The 15,280-nt window shown below is 41.8% G+C and overlaps 1 protein-coding gene across 3 annotated transcripts in view; it reads left to right on the plus strand.

Annotated features, from left to right (window-relative positions):
* cgnl1 (cingulin-like 1) overlaps positions 1–15,280 on the plus strand; it is a 29,952-nt gene that overhangs the window by 2,110 nt on the left and 12,562 nt on the right. The window contains exons 1-8 of one of the 3 annotated variants that reach the window (XM_041035375.1): positions 252–269; positions 380–2,089; positions 2,321–2,415; positions 4,119–4,224; positions 4,564–4,665; positions 5,173–5,309; positions 6,603–6,741; positions 7,424–7,636. In XM_041035375.1, the coding sequence (XP_040891309.1) occupies positions 434–2,089; positions 2,321–2,415; positions 4,119–4,224; positions 4,564–4,665; positions 5,173–5,309; positions 6,603–6,741; positions 7,424–7,636 (2,448 nt within the window). In that variant the 5' untranslated portion in view covers positions 252–269; positions 380–433. Of the gene's footprint in view, positions 1–251; positions 270–379; positions 2,090–2,320; positions 2,416–4,118; positions 4,225–4,563; positions 4,666–5,172; positions 5,310–6,602; positions 6,742–7,423; positions 7,637–15,280 lie in introns of those variants that run through there. The other 2 variants (XM_041035383.1, XM_041035364.1) reach the window with 2 other exon arrangements.

Consider the following 15,280-nt stretch of genomic DNA (forward strand, 5'->3'; position numbering starts at 1 on the left):
TAAACAGTCATTTTGTGATACCATACCTGTTAGTCACTGACCTGCCTTTCTAAACAGCACCTTGTTATATTTGTTGTTAAAAAGAATGTGACTGATGTTGAGGCACATGTTTCAGCAGTTTTATGGGTTGCGATATGTTACAGACAACACAGGGAGCTGATGGTCTCATTTGGCCACAGCTCATTAGCAGAGCAGTGGAGAGAAGACAGAGCAGAAAGAATGCAAAACAAGAAAAGAAAATGAAAGGAGATGACACAATTAAATGCAGGGTGGGTTTAATGTTTCATTAGAGGCTTAGAGTGTGGACCCGGCAGACATTTGTTGATGTTATTGAATTTTGTAGTGTCTCATCTTTGGCTGTCTAAATGTTTGCTTACAGAGGTGAGCCACCTGATCCAAGGAGGGGGATTTTTTTTTTCCTTCTGTGTTCCTGATGGAGTCATACAGAGTGAGTAGCATTCCTAACAGTGGACCACAGCGGGTCTGCACTCAGCCGTCCCGCCCCTCCAGGCCCCATAGTAATGGAGCTGGTACATATGGCCTCAGCATCCGCGTCCAGGGTATAGATGGACACCCCTATGTGGTTCTCAACAACCAGGACAGGGGTCCTCAATCCTATGTCGACCCCAACAGCAATGGGTACGTTGACACAGAGGGCTCTTTTATTGAAAACTACCAGGAGTATGATTTCAGAGGAGGCAAGGAGGCTGGATCCAACAGTCCCTTTATGGAGTACAGGTCTCAGAAGATGATGCCTTACCCTGGTCCTCAAAATGGTGTCGCAGATTCACAAGGAAAGAAATCATCCACCCTTCTGAACTATCAGAAACACCCTGAGATACTGCAGCCCTATGATCCAGAGACCAACTCCCTCAACCTTGAGGGTTTCCACAGCCTGCCTTCAAGGCCTCTGTCTGTGGCTGAGACTGGAACCCAACGCCAGAATACGTCCTCCAAATCTGCTGTACCTGCACCGTCCCACACCAGGTCATCAAGCCTGGATCAGAATAAAGCTCCTGCGCAGCAAGACAAAAGGAAACTTCCATCCCAGAGCCACAATGAGACAGCTCCTCCTAAGCCCAAGTCCCAGCCTCAGTCTGTGCCTCCGTCCCAACTCACTCAGCCTCAGACCAGGCCGCAATCACAAACAGCTCAGCCGCAATCCAGACCTCGCCTCACAAACCTAAATGCACCTCAGCCCAAACCAGCCTCTAAAACTCAGCAGCAGTCAATGCCTCCAGCCCAGCCTCAGACCTCCACTGTTTCAAGTCCCGTGAGTGAGCAGAGCAAGACCTCATGCAGATCCCCCAGTTCTGTGAGTAGTGCCAACTCCAGCCTTGAGCGCACTCGCGGTGAGCCTGATGTCCTTCCTCTACGCAGGACTGACTCCAGTGGGCCAGTTCTTCAGTCTTCTTCCCGCTCCCGCCACTCCTCGTCATCCTCTTCCACTAAGGCTCTGGTAGATGAACAGATGGAGGCCCTATACGCAGACACCATCAACCGCCACGAGAACCGCCGCTACATCCCTTTCCTTCCTGGTTCAGGTAGAGACATTGACACAGGCTCCATTCCTGGTGTTGATGAGCTCATTGAGAAGTTTGATGGCAAAGATGGCAGCCATCAGCGCAGGGGTAGGGCGGGACGCAGGAACAGGATCAATCCAGAGGACAGGAAACGCTCACGCAGCGTGGATAGTGCCTTTGGCCTCCGAGATGGCTCTAGCTACGCAAACGAATTCAGCCGCCATCAAGGCACATCAATGGAACATGTCCTGCGGCCCTCACAGCTACGGCTGCAGAAAACAGCCGGCAGTCAGGACTCCTGGCTCACGGCTATAGACGGTAAGGTCGACTCCAGAGCTTCATCTTGTGTCACCAGCGCGCCCACCTCCCCACAAAGCACCATCTCTAAAGGTGTTGGCTCCATCCAGGGGTACAAAAAGCCACAAACTCGCTCCTCTTCCTTACCATTCCAAAGTAAAGAGAGCGAGGCCAGTGCCTCTTCAGCTGGAAAGAGTTCAACGATGTCGGTGTCAACGTCGCTATCCAAGCCTCCAGCTGCAGACAAAAAGACAGAGGCAGATGTTCAGGTAAGAAACAGAGCCAGAGATCGTCAGAGATCTGTGCCGCAGCATCATGATTTTATCTTACATTTGATATCTGAACTTTCTTTGTTTTAACTTCTGTCTTACTTTACTTCAGATATTATCATATTGTCCAACACATTGTCTGTTCAGTCGTATCAAAGTAAAGATGTGTGAGAGAAGAACACCCTCTTTTCCCTTTGTCAAGATCTCTCCTTTATTTCCTGTTATATCCAGGCGACACCTGATCTCCTGAAAGGTCAGCAGGAGCTTTCACAACAAACACATGAAGAGACAGCAAAACAAATTTTGTTCAATTACCTTAAGGATGGGTGAGTTGTCTGGACTTTTATGTTCTGATCAATGTACTTTTAAGCTTTATTTACTTTATATTAACAAAAAATGTGTTGTGAAAGTGAAATTATATAGTCTTAATCCTTGGCTGTTGAATCACGGACTGAGCGTGTTGTTCCCACTGAAGCCTAAAACCAACATGTTGCACCATATGGCAATGCATCACGAAGGGAGAGACTGTTGTGTGGGAGCACATAAGTGGTTTTTATCAGAGCTGGACTGTTTGTGATAAAAGTGAAGGAATGTGCTCTTCTCTCGCCCACCCCCCTCTCCTTCCCATCTAGGCTGCGAGTGATCCAGCTGTCTGGAGTATGTTTTCTTGCAGAATCCCACTTTCTCTCTCTGCTTTCTTTTTAGCTGCAGTGTGAACATTCTGTTTGTTTCTGCAATCGAACACTTACTGCCGGTCAAGGAAAGGCATGTGAGGTTAAAAGGTTAAATTCTGTTTAGGTTTTAAAGAAGCAATATAGGAAGGTTTATTTGGCCTAGCAGGTTCATAATTGTTTTTGAAGTTAAGTACAAATGGCAGTTAAACCGTTCTGAGGTAGTTGCAGTAGTTGTATTCGTTGTGCGTGATTTTACAGTGAGAGACAGTTAGCAGGTTTCTACAGTCCTTGCATGTATTGCAGGCTTGGGGTAAAGTAGTAAGAGAACAGGAAACTCCTTGGGTGTGTCTGGCCACAGGTCAGGAGTCACAGGACAAAGGAAAGGAAACACAGATGGAAGTGCAGGGGCTGAAACTGAGCTACATTCCCAAGGCCCAGAAGACAAACATTCACCACCAGGGGTTATAAAGATTTAATGAAAATCATCTGTATGAGGAGAGGGGAGGTTTGGCGGTTTGGCTTTCTGTGTCAGCCTTGTAATTTATTGAAATAATATGTCACTGCTGGCATGTGAAAGTGGTGAAATTCTAGTTTTGTTGATTCTGATGTTTTCACTTTAACTAAAAGATTAAATGTTCTTTTGTGGGCTGGGAAAATCCTTCCATCTTTGGGCTTTCAGACATCTCTCAGTAAACAGAAATGCCTGGTGTTCAACGGCAAAGACAAAGCTGTTTTTTTTTTTTTTTTAACGTCACAGAAGTAGATGTTTAGGAATTGTAGATTTTTTACTGAACAGAACAAAAGTGTTATTGGTTGCCCATTTGTTATTTCTGAAATATAAGAAAAACAATGTTAACACCACAGAGAATTGACCTGAAGTAGAAAATTGTGGGTGTAGCTGGTTTTGTGACCAAATGCTGTGAATCAAGGCTTCTTTAAAAATCACGAGCATGTTTTATGAAAATTATGTTTTTTTTGTTTCAGTAATCTAGTAGTAATGTGCTAGTTATGTTTCTTAAGGCCTGGATGGTAACTCCATCATTTTTAATTCAGGTTCCTACTAATTTACCAGGTGATGAAATGGGACTCTGCAGCAATCCCATTACACTGCCCATACATCTGATTCTCTCAGTCGTGTGCCTCATAGTTTATTGGACGTGTGTAATGAAGCTGTTTGTGCTGCGAGGTGACACATCAAAGCAGCATGATCCTCCCTGACCCTTTCTAAGCTGGGAATGAGTTACTCAGTTCCCAGAACAGTCTGGGATTTATTCTTGATCCCCCAAACATTGAGAGACGGTTTTTCAGCCTTTAATAATCAGCATGTGTTAACATACCTGTGTGTTTGTCTGCAGAAGCAATGAAAATGATGAGACGACAAAGAGAAAGGTCAACCTTGTCTTTGAGAAGATACAGACGTTGAAGTCTCGGGCTACAGCAAGTGCACAAGGCGACAACAAAGTGAGAAGTCTTAAACGTCTTCTTTAATTGTTACATATTTATATACTGAAGTCATAGATTTGGGCTTGTTAAAATTAACCATTACCAGTAAATGGGTGTGTGTTTTAATTTTGACTTCCCGAAGTGAAGCCCAGCTGGCTCCATTTTGAAGAAGTTGACACATGCAGCAAACTTAATTGTGCTAACTTGAATAGTAGACACTGCTAGCTGTCAAATATTTACCCTTTACTAAAGAACTGAACATTAATACCAAATAATCCAAATGATCAGTTTGTATTTTAATTCATAATGGTTCAAGAAGAAATAACCAGTTCTAAAATATCTGTATTCTTCTGTCAGTCCCTCGATGTCGCTGCACAGACCAAAGCTCTGCAGGAGCAAAATGCTGACCTGGAGAAAGAAATGGCCGATCTGAAGAGACAACTTGAGGAGCAAACCACGGTAACAACAGTCTGACTGCAGCTGTGCCTCCAACACGAGCCTGTTTATGTTGGCGTGTCAGTTTATTGCTGAACTTGTTCGAGAATATTGTTTAATGAAGGATTTGGTTGGAAAGGAGGTTTAAGGGATTACTGTTCAACTTGTTGAATTTAAAGAGATATTTTGGGACTATTGGTTAGATGTAAAATTGGCCAAACTTAGCACAAAGGGACATTTTCATCAACTGAATAGTATAATAAACAGGCTACTCTTCTGAAAATCTGTAATCGGGAATGCAGTTACATTGGGGTGACATCTTATATGCTTCATTTTCATGTAGTGGAGAATCTCCTTTAATTTCCAATATTTATAAACAGCTTGCTAACAAAAAAAAGACTATATCTTCAACTAGTTGGCACGATCAGTTCAGTCCAAATGCCGAAAGCTTGGTGCAGGAGATGTAAAAGACTAAACATCTGTATCTTGTATTGAAGTGCCAGTGTTAATATTTGTGTGTTTCACCATCAGAAGAACCAGGCTGACAAGAAGGCAGCAGCAGGTTTGAAAGAGCTGCAGCAGGAGCTGGAGCGGAGTGCAGAGGAGTGCAAGCGTCTGAAGGAAAAACTGGCCAAAACAGAGGCCGAGCTCCAGACCACAGTTGAAGAGTAAGTGCAGAGTGACAGTGCAGTAGAGTGGCGGTCAGTAATGAGCAGCATAGATTCATCAGCTAGCTTAGCTTTACTTAATATTTCCAGAATGTGGTGACCATTTCAATTGTCACCAACAGTATTTTTCTTCTGTTAAACTTAGCTAGAAGCAGGTGGCTTTGAGGCAAAACACCCAGGTTCAGCTCCCTTTACTGGTATCTCTATCTTGGTTGTGTTCCCCATTTAACCCATCTGGCAGTGTTTGTGGTGGGAAGCTGGTGAGGGATTGTGTTCTAGTCGTTTCACTGCTGATCGCTACTGATTTGTTGGGGATCCTGCACAGAGAGAGAGGTGGGAACAGGGAGGGATAACATGAACTTCTTGCACCTTACACCCTCTTGGGGAACCTCCTTGTTGGCAAGCGAAATGAAGAAGCAATTTATCAGAAGAACCATGTTGCTGTGAACACCCTCACCAGGTCATAACAACAAAACATAATAGGAAGTTTGAGGTGTTATTGACCAGATGTAGCTTTGCACTGAAAGTTGCTTTAAACCCGACTTTTCCGTGTACTGTCACACTGATACCAGTGTAGGATGTCTGTTGATGAAACCACACAGACTGTTGATAGTTACTGAAGTGGTTACCATGTCAGTTCCTCAGTCTGATTATACAGCCCTTTGTGTTTTCACTGGATTGTTAGGCTTATCCTTCAGCCTTCATATTGGTGTGTGCTCGTTGACTGAGTTACTGTTCTTTCTGTTAACTCTAACTGTCCAGCTCAATTTCTGCCCTTTTTATTTACATATCATATAACTGTTTGACTGACCTCAGTCTCAGGTCCACAGTCCATCAAGTGCAGAGTGTTGCCACTACCTATAGGTTGCTGAGTTTGTTTGGGGCTCTCCATGTTTCAGATGGGAATAGTTGGAAAATTGCCAAGGGATGGTTTAATGACATGCTCTTTAGCCGTTCAGCTTCCAGTCGCTCCCTCTGAGTCAATTCTTACAGCAGGAATAGATGTTCTTCTCCAGTCAACATGCTGTGTGGTGATTTGTTTGAGGTGCCTCACATCACTTGTCACCCTCCCCCTCAGTGTTGTCATGTAGAGGCAGTTTAGACATTATTGGTTTGCCATCGTTCAGGTGGTCATTTTAACCTCTGCACTCTGTAAGGTCTCACATTCAGACCCAGCACAGGTGTTGCCATTTGTATGTGCGAATTAAAGTGCAGGTGTGTGGGTGTGTATGTGCATATATACGGTATGTAGAGTTCCTGTGCTGTGATGTGACTTGTTGTGTGGGTTGTCAGACTGTTCCAGGTGAAGATGGAGAGGGAACAGTACCAGACAGAGATCAGAGACCTCCAAGACCAGCTGTCAGAGATGCATGACGAGCTTGACTCGGCCAAGAAGTCAGCTGCTGATGGAGAGAAAGACATCCTTATAGCGGTAATTTACAGTGTTCACTGCTCTAGAGAAGAAAAAAAACTTTTTTTTTTTTTTTTTTTTTGCTCCAAGCTGGAAGAACATGAAACTGATGGCATATGCTCACCAAAACGACCATGAAATATGAAAGCTTTTCTGCCCTGTTTCTTGAATAGAAACACCTTGTGAACAAAGCCATATGGTAAAATTTAATTTATTTAAGTTTCTGTTTCACACTGTATTTAAAAGTTTAAACATTAATGCATCTGGTGTAGAGACTAGCCTATCTGCACTGTGCTACAGTACAATATTGATATTGTTCGTCACCACAGAATAACACAGAAAGCATTTTAGTTTGCTGAAAACCTTTGCGATAAACCTTAACCCCATACGGTGAAAGCTTTATCTGAAATATTTCTCTCTGGAGACATTATTGAATAGGCTGTCACAATGAACAAACAAGCAAGGGAATACAATACTGGAACTATGTATCTTAAATGATCTCACAGTTATTGATTATTTACAACGGTCCACATTCAGTCTTGTCTATAACTCTAACATTGGAAGTGTTTGGTATTTAAACAGTTTAATAAATGTGTTTGCTGTGAGAAAAGTCTGTGTAATCAAAGACGAATAAACTTAAGTGTCACAGTCATACTTGGCAGGTCAACTCCAGTCTGATCTGAAGTGTCCTCATTTTCCACAGGACATGATGCAACTGAAGGTGGAGATGCAGGAAGTTCTCCTGGCCAAGGAGGAGCAGGAGGAGGTGCTGAGGAGGCGAGAGAGGGAGCTGACAGCTCTGAAAGGAGCCCTGAAGGAAGAAGTGGCTGCTCATGATCAGGAGGTGGACAAGATGAAGGAGCAGTATGAGAAGGAAATGAACAGGCTGCAGACGTCTTTGGAGGAGGCCAAGCAGGTAATCAGCCTCCCGTTTGTTTCCCCTCTCTCCCTCCAGTTTGGCTCCCTGCATTCCCTCCTCCTCATTTCCTTTGCTCTTGCCCTCCCCCATTACACACCCTGTCACAGAGGAGTGCGGAGATAAGCATCTCATCAGGGGAGCTGTAACTGTTTGTATGCATGTGTGTGTGTATTGTCAGTTGTGCCATATGTTCGTCATCAGAGGTTTGGAGAGTTGCTTTGGTGTGACATTGTTTACACCTTTTCACTAGTTTCATAGCTGTGTCACTGAGTATCAAAATACTGAGACACTGGTTTTAAAACAGGCAAGATATCCAGAAAAAGCTTGGCCCTTTAAATCAGTATCACTTTTTAATGTGGAAAGGATTTTCAGAAAGAGGAGGAAAAGAAGGCAAAGAGGCCTTGTCAACATACGATATTATACCAGGCCTGCACTTAGTATACTACTCTTCAGTCTCCTATACTGAATAATAGTTTCTCAAAATATCTCATGCCCCAATAGTACCACTGTAGCCTTATGTATATGCTGAAAAACAAGTTGAAGCAGTTGACTTTTCAGGACTTTGAGGGATATCCCACTACAGGAGTGAGATGTTTTTTCAAATGGCACCAGTGGAAATTCAGGTCTGTTTGAGTTAACAAGCTTGAGCTGCGTCAACAGAACAAACTGATAAAATGAAAACAAAACACTATGTAACAGTTTAATGTAGCTCGTCATCATTTTTCATGGGAAGTCTTTCAAGCCAGTGAAGTGTGGTGGTGTTTTCTTATCTCAGCTTGTTCCTCCATTGTGCGGGAGGAACGATACTTCATTATAAAATTTAGAGACATTTATCTCTATATGAAATTGCAAAGACTTGCCTCACTGGCAAGGTCACTATGGTAGCTAAGTAGCAAGTCACATTGGCAAAAATAAACATCTTAAATGCTCAACATCTGAATATAGACATTATTAAGAGAACTTTACCAGTGATGAACCAGCCATTATTTAAACTAAATCATTTTTTTTTAGAAAAAGCAGAGAGGATCTGTCAACAGTTGTTCTGAAAATGGATGGAGGTGAGTTGAGATGGGTCAAGCAATGGTGCGTGGCAGGAGACAACACACTGAAAGACCGACGACACATTGTTTTCAGTAGGTCTTTGTGTGACTCACGTGTGTCCTGTTTGTCTCAAAGAGTGGAAGTTGTCCTTGTTCTCAGCTTCCTGCAGGCCTGTTGGGGGTCCTCAGCAGCGCTCTGCAGTAAGAGTCTATGAGAACATTTCCTTTTGTTGAACAGAGGTACCGCTGCCTCATGGGAGTATGTTGTCAGGGGTTTACCCTCAGTGCTTTGTAAACACTTGGCAAGATGAAGTCATTGTTTGTCTCTCTTTTAAGATATAAAAGAGATCTCACTCATTGGAGCCTTTCCTTTATGTCCTTGAGTTAATGTTCTGTCCTCAGGTTAAACTGTGCTTATCAATTATTATTCAGGAAAATTCACTCAAATTCATCTATACAGTCACCATTTATGCTTTATTTATATATAGTGTTTTTGTTGGGGCAATGTAAAATCTAATAAATCACCATATAAAAGATACAGTTTAATACTTTTGTTGTCATAGCCACAAAATAAGCATGCTTTTGAAAGCATGTATGTAATTCTAGATATTTTATATTATGGTTCTTTGTGTAATGAAAATATGCTGTGATAGATGTACATGCCATAACAAATCTTGCAAAATACTAAGATAAATATCACTATGAAGCCCAAAACCTTTTAAGTCCAAAATGTTCACAGCACATGGCCCACAGTCTGAGCCACAGGTTATGAGAAAGTCTCATGTACATTTCTACTTAGTGTAAGGGTGTCAGAGAGAAAAAAAGAGAGCCAGGGTGAACTGTGTATCTTTTCATTCTTCTGCCCCATCTCCAACCAAAGTGTTGCTTCCCTCTTTGTGTGGCCCTGACGTTTGCGCTGACCAGAGTGAACCATGCGTAGAAGAATGCTGGAAACTGGAGCACCAAATTGCTCTGTATACTAGTTAATTGCAGTGGCAAACCATCACTAATCTAATGAGCTGCCGTTCCTGAGTTGCGTCGTGTCCCCTCTTCTTTCTGTGCCCTGAAAGAGCGGGGGTAATTGTGGACTGCAGTCGATGATGAATGATGAGTTTGTTTCACACAATAATAGCAGCGGGGGTTGCTGAATAAGTGGGTCAGTATGTTGTAGAAAAGGGGATGCGTGGCCAGCCCAGTTGAAAGGAGTGGGGGGGCCTGTTTTGTGTCTTAAATTGAAAGGTGCATTGTGTTTTCACTGAGCTGAAATCTGTGGAATTTTATCAAGGTTTAAAAAAAACAAAACAAAAAATGTGGTCATACTTTCGTGAAAAGATATGACTCTGCTATTACTAACCTCTGCTAAGACCTCTGTGCATTTGGAAATGGATTTTATCTTTCGTGTCAGCATGTGCTGGTATGCAAAAAATGTGGAAAGATGAGGTGCGGTGAGTAGAGAGACGGGTTTGTTTCCAAGAATGTCGGGGTCAATGTGGAGAATGTGCACCCTGCAGACCTCCTTCTTCCCTCAGCTCCAGCTCTGTTACATTGTACCCGCTCCGACCTGCGGGAGAGGCGCGGATCTTTTCATTTATGCCTCTTCATGGTGCTGCAGTTGCATCTCCATCTCTGCAGCTTTCCAGATTCTCAGTGTCAGAGGCTTTAATAGGTCTCAGCCATACGCTCCCTTCCCAACTGTAAAGACAGAGCCTTGTGCTTATCACACCATTTCCAGCTATCGTTATGTTTCACCTACAGCCCCGAGCCACCGTGTGTAACATGGCCACATTGTTATCATGCTCTCATCTGTAACCTCAATCCCAAATCCTGTATTTTTTCATTTCCTAACTCCACAGTTTCCACACAAGACTCTGCAGTGGTCTCCCGCTCACCAGTTCATTTTCTGGCCTGTGCCATTCTTGCTCGTATCTCAGCTTGCCTCTCGAGTAATCTCTGCCGGTGTGTGAACTGAACTCTCACTGTCTGATCATCAAACTTACGTAGCCCAGAGAAGAGTTCCCCCTCAGGCTTGTTTTGAAAGTAAGGACTCCCGCATGAGTCTGTGTGTTTGATGATAGCGCTATATTTCCCAGCGTAGCTTTAGGAGCTGATTTAGCAGGCAACTGGAAAGGGGAGGAAGGAGACGTAGGGCAGCAAATGTGGAAGGAAATGATGGAGAGAGTTTCTGGATCTTGACAGAGACTGCAAGGAATTAGTCATTTATCCTTGCTGAAATATTACTTTTTCTAGGTCTTCAAATGGCTTTAATGATAACTTTATAGATTGATGACATCAAACACTCTTAAAAACAGGAATGAAATACACAGCAGTTCAGTCAGAGACTGTTCAGTTCAGAAAATGGCTGCATGGCCCTATCAGGGTCAGGTCTGTGTGAAACCAGGCGGCAGCTTGGATTTTTCTGTTTGTTGTTCCTTTACTTTCCTACCTGTGAGTGCTGATGTGGTTGGAGCCTAATCTGCCAAAAACATTTTCAAGAGTCAAGTTAAACACACACCACCTGTTGAGATGGCAAAGAACATTTGAGGCTATCAAGCGGCACTTTTAATGGTGTTCAGTGTGTTTTTATGCCTCCACACTGGTGACAGCCGTGGCCAGAGGCATTGTGTTTTCTGGTTGTCCATCTGTCCAGTGCTATATATCACAAATATATCGATTCAAGGATGAACTTGATTATATTTTAGTAGTCAAGTTCAGTATGACCTCACTAAACTACATTTAATACCTTTTATTAAAGTTCTTCACTGTATATATAGTATGAGCCTGGACATCTGTGGTGTGCAGTAACTGTTACAGATAGGCATGCAGAGACGAAGTACCAACTACTGAAAACATGTTGATTAAGGTGATTAGTAAGACAATACCAATTTGAAACAATCAATCACAGTGTAATTCATTTGTTGACCTGCTACAGCTTCGTCTTAAGGCCTAGGAAGAAAAGACTGTGGAAGTAATTTTCTAATGTGCAGCTACAGTTTGTACATGCACCTGCACATGTGTATAGTATACATGCAATATCATAACTGATCTCAGGACAGCTGAGTCAAGGGCAGCTTGATAAGCACACTTGTTTGGAGCTAGCCATAGCTGGTCACCTGTCAAGGATCCCAGGGTTATCGGCAACGGGCATACACATATGTGCAAAAAATGCTTCTCCCTCCTCTGCTTGACAAGCGCCAGCCTTTGTTCACAAGATACAGCTTTGGCCCTTTTGTACATTTTGATTTTATATTTGAACTGTTTTGTGGGATGTGGATTTTGGGCTTTCCTTCTCCTTCACTCACAGGTTTATTCAAACCTCGTCTTCTTTGGCCTTTGGCCTGGAAAACTTGAACATGGAGTTGTCTCTTCCTGTTGTTTTTCTTCTGACACTTTGCTAGGCCTTTGAATGGCACAGTGGAACCTGTGAGTCAAAGTCTTAATTTTGATAAAATGTCTGGTTTTGTGCTTCACATCACATTTTCTGCCTTCATACTCAATGATCCAGTTTTACATTGTAGAAATGAATGGATTTACAGACCTTTGCTGAATATTTTACAAAATAAAAGGCTGTGGATTAAATTATTCTAACGTTTTTAAATCAGTTTGATTAAATCTACTCCCTGGAAACCCAAAAGAAGTAAATATTTGGTGCTGGATTAGACCCTAACCCTGACCCCGACCAAAAGCGTCCCCAAATACTTTACAAACATTTTATAAACTTAAATGCACTTTTATTATTATTTTTTAAATCATAAACATCAATGTACGATCACAGTCTCACTGGTCTCTGTAAGTCCCTGCTATACTCAAACACCCCAACAAACATGCAGCTCAGCTTTGCACAGAGACTCTTTTAAAAGCAGGTATCTGATTCCAATTCTCAGAGGACAAGAGAAGATTTCATTACTGTCCTCCTTTGACCAAAGAAATGCCAATGCTTCTCAGCTGTCACCTTTTAATTTCTACTTTAGTCCTTCCTTTCAGTCCATGACAGGCCTTCTGTTCCATTTAACCTCAGGTCTGAGTACCTTTTTAATGAGGGAAGCTGTTGTATTTGTAACACATACTTCGTGCTGGCAAAGCAGATCAAGGCATCTACACTGCCAAAGTAGTTTTTTTTTCCCCTCATATGAGAGTTAGGTTCAGATAACGTGATACCATACAGGAAACAACCTGTGCTCTGAACAAACTTGCTCAGTTTTATTTTATTAAATCATGTTTGGATATGCATCCTTTTTCCATCAAAGGCCAAAAAAGCGTTTTTCTTGGACACCACAAGGCTACATCACTTGTCAAAAAGCTCAAACCCACAATGTGGAAAAACGGGATTGGTGACTTTGTTTTATCTCCTGCCAAACAAACAGTAACAAGCTGACAATCCAATAAACATAAATTACATGACTACAACACTCAATATGTAGTATAGAGGAGTTAAAAGGCTTATTAGAGCCTACCATGCATATTTTGTTGTCTTTGGAAAGCTCTAATCTCGTTAGACTGGAGTTGTGAAGACAGCAGGTAATAACATACATTTAAATGAAATGTCAGAAACAGAGAACGGAAAATAGTTTCGGTGATGACTCCAGTCCACTCTGTTAAAACATTAATACTGAACATCTTCATAGAGTTAGGATTATCACTGGACTTTGTAGATACTGATGGTGGTGCAAACAAAGAAGGTTGATTTTGAAGCTTCCTGCATTGAATCAGTAGAACTATATGCAGATAATGGGAGTGATGTTGACGTGGAGATAGTGGTTTTGCAGTGATTGGTCTAAAAGAGAGAGTCATCCAGATTGGTTTGTAATACACAGAAGGAAAGTTAAATGAACAGATATCTGTCAAACATGAAATTTGTGAATGAGACCAGCTTTGATAGAACAGGAAAGAGGAAAGGAGAGGCAAGAAACGTAGGAATGAAGACTGACAAGAGGAAGAGCAGGAAAGAGAGAGGGAATTCACCAGTAGTAGAAAAGACGCAGGAAATGTGAGAGAAAATATCCTCCATTTCATCTTCCATTTGAACCTAACGTATCATCTGGAAAATCAGTGATTTAACAAAAACTATAATGCATTTTTATATATCCAGTGGTGCTTTGTAAAGCTTTGGACTTGATGTGGTTTCTGTTCTGACAGTTGTCTGGAGGCCTTCTGACTGCTGCATCCAGTATACTTTAAAATAATTTTCTAGATCAAGAAGAACTGCCAGCCATTCTTACTTAAACATACGCTTTTCGACATCAGTTAATTATTATAATTTTTATTTGTGACTTGGTGCAATACAGGATATTGTAGATGATTCTATTGTTTTTTTGTGGAGCAAATGTTTTCAGAGCTTTCCAGATGGTGGACTAGGGGAAAACATATGGAAAAAAAAAAAAAAAAAACTCTAGCATGTCTGTCTTCAAAAGCACACAAACAAACAAAACACATACAGAGCAACATCAGGAACAGGGAGGGGAGAGATATAACAAGATGTTAACAGCTGGGTTTGTGGAAAACGTCTTAATTTGGAGAGACTCACAGCCTGTTTTACAGTAATTGTGAATGATATTGCCACATAGAACCTGTTATGATTTATGGACAGAATCAGGTGTTCATTATTGCTGTGTACTCCTAAGTTGATGTATAGTATACCGTGTTTTTATAGTGTTTTTGAACTTGAATCTGCTGTACCTGTTAAAGGGGTTAATCTTCTTTTTCAGATTCCTTTCAGCTGCACTTATTTTTAGACCATCAGCTCCTTTGTTATATTTGAAGCTGATTTGGTGGGAATAACTCAGCGAGCCAAGATTTCACCAGAGCACACGACCTGGGACAAACACTCCACTTCACCATTCGTACCTCGCTTCAAAGACTCCACAAAGTTAGTTAATGTGCAACTTAAGACAAACAGTTTGAATACACAAGAGGACCCAAGACAAACTTTGAGTTAGGGTATAGGAAAAAGAAATGCACTAGCAGAATAATTTTACCACATATTCTAAGATGACTATTACATAGATGTTAACCTGAATTGTCAGTCTCTTTGTTTCATTTGTTTATTTAAAGAGGTAATAAAGAATGGTTTCAAATGGAGAGATTGAACAAATCATTGTCTAATACCTGATAAAATGATTTGTTTTGTCAGTGCTAATCCTTCAGTGATTGTTAGGTAATCTTTAATAATGCCTTCACACTTTTAATGAATGATTAACTGTTTGCAGTAGTGCATAAGAAAAGAATCAAGTCAGTGAAGCCCTATTAAAAAAACTGAAAAAGTAGTGATAAATTAGTTGGCAAGTATGTAATATTAATGGCCCTCATGCATGTGTTTGTAAATTACATTTAGTTTCAACACCTCAGTTCATAGACATTGCTAAAATAACTAGCAGTGATGTGGCAGATTGTGATGCAGGCCTGTTAAACTCACTCCAAATAAATTAGTGTTGCTGAATTAAAATGCAAAAGAAACTAAAGTCACTTCATGCCCTCCTGCTTCCTCTCACAGAGAGCAGCAGGGTCTCCCTCTCTCTGGCTGGGTGGCTTTGCCCATGTTTTTAAGTCGTCTGACCCAGTGTGGGAAGTGGGACAGGCAGGGAAGTGTGAGGGCTGAACTTGTCGT

The sequence above is a fragment of the Toxotes jaculatrix genome, chromosome 1 (genome assembly GCF_017976425.1).
Source record: "Toxotes jaculatrix isolate fToxJac2 chromosome 1, fToxJac2.pri, whole genome shotgun sequence".
Taxonomy (NCBI): Eukaryota; Metazoa; Chordata; class Actinopteri; family Toxotidae; genus Toxotes; species Toxotes jaculatrix.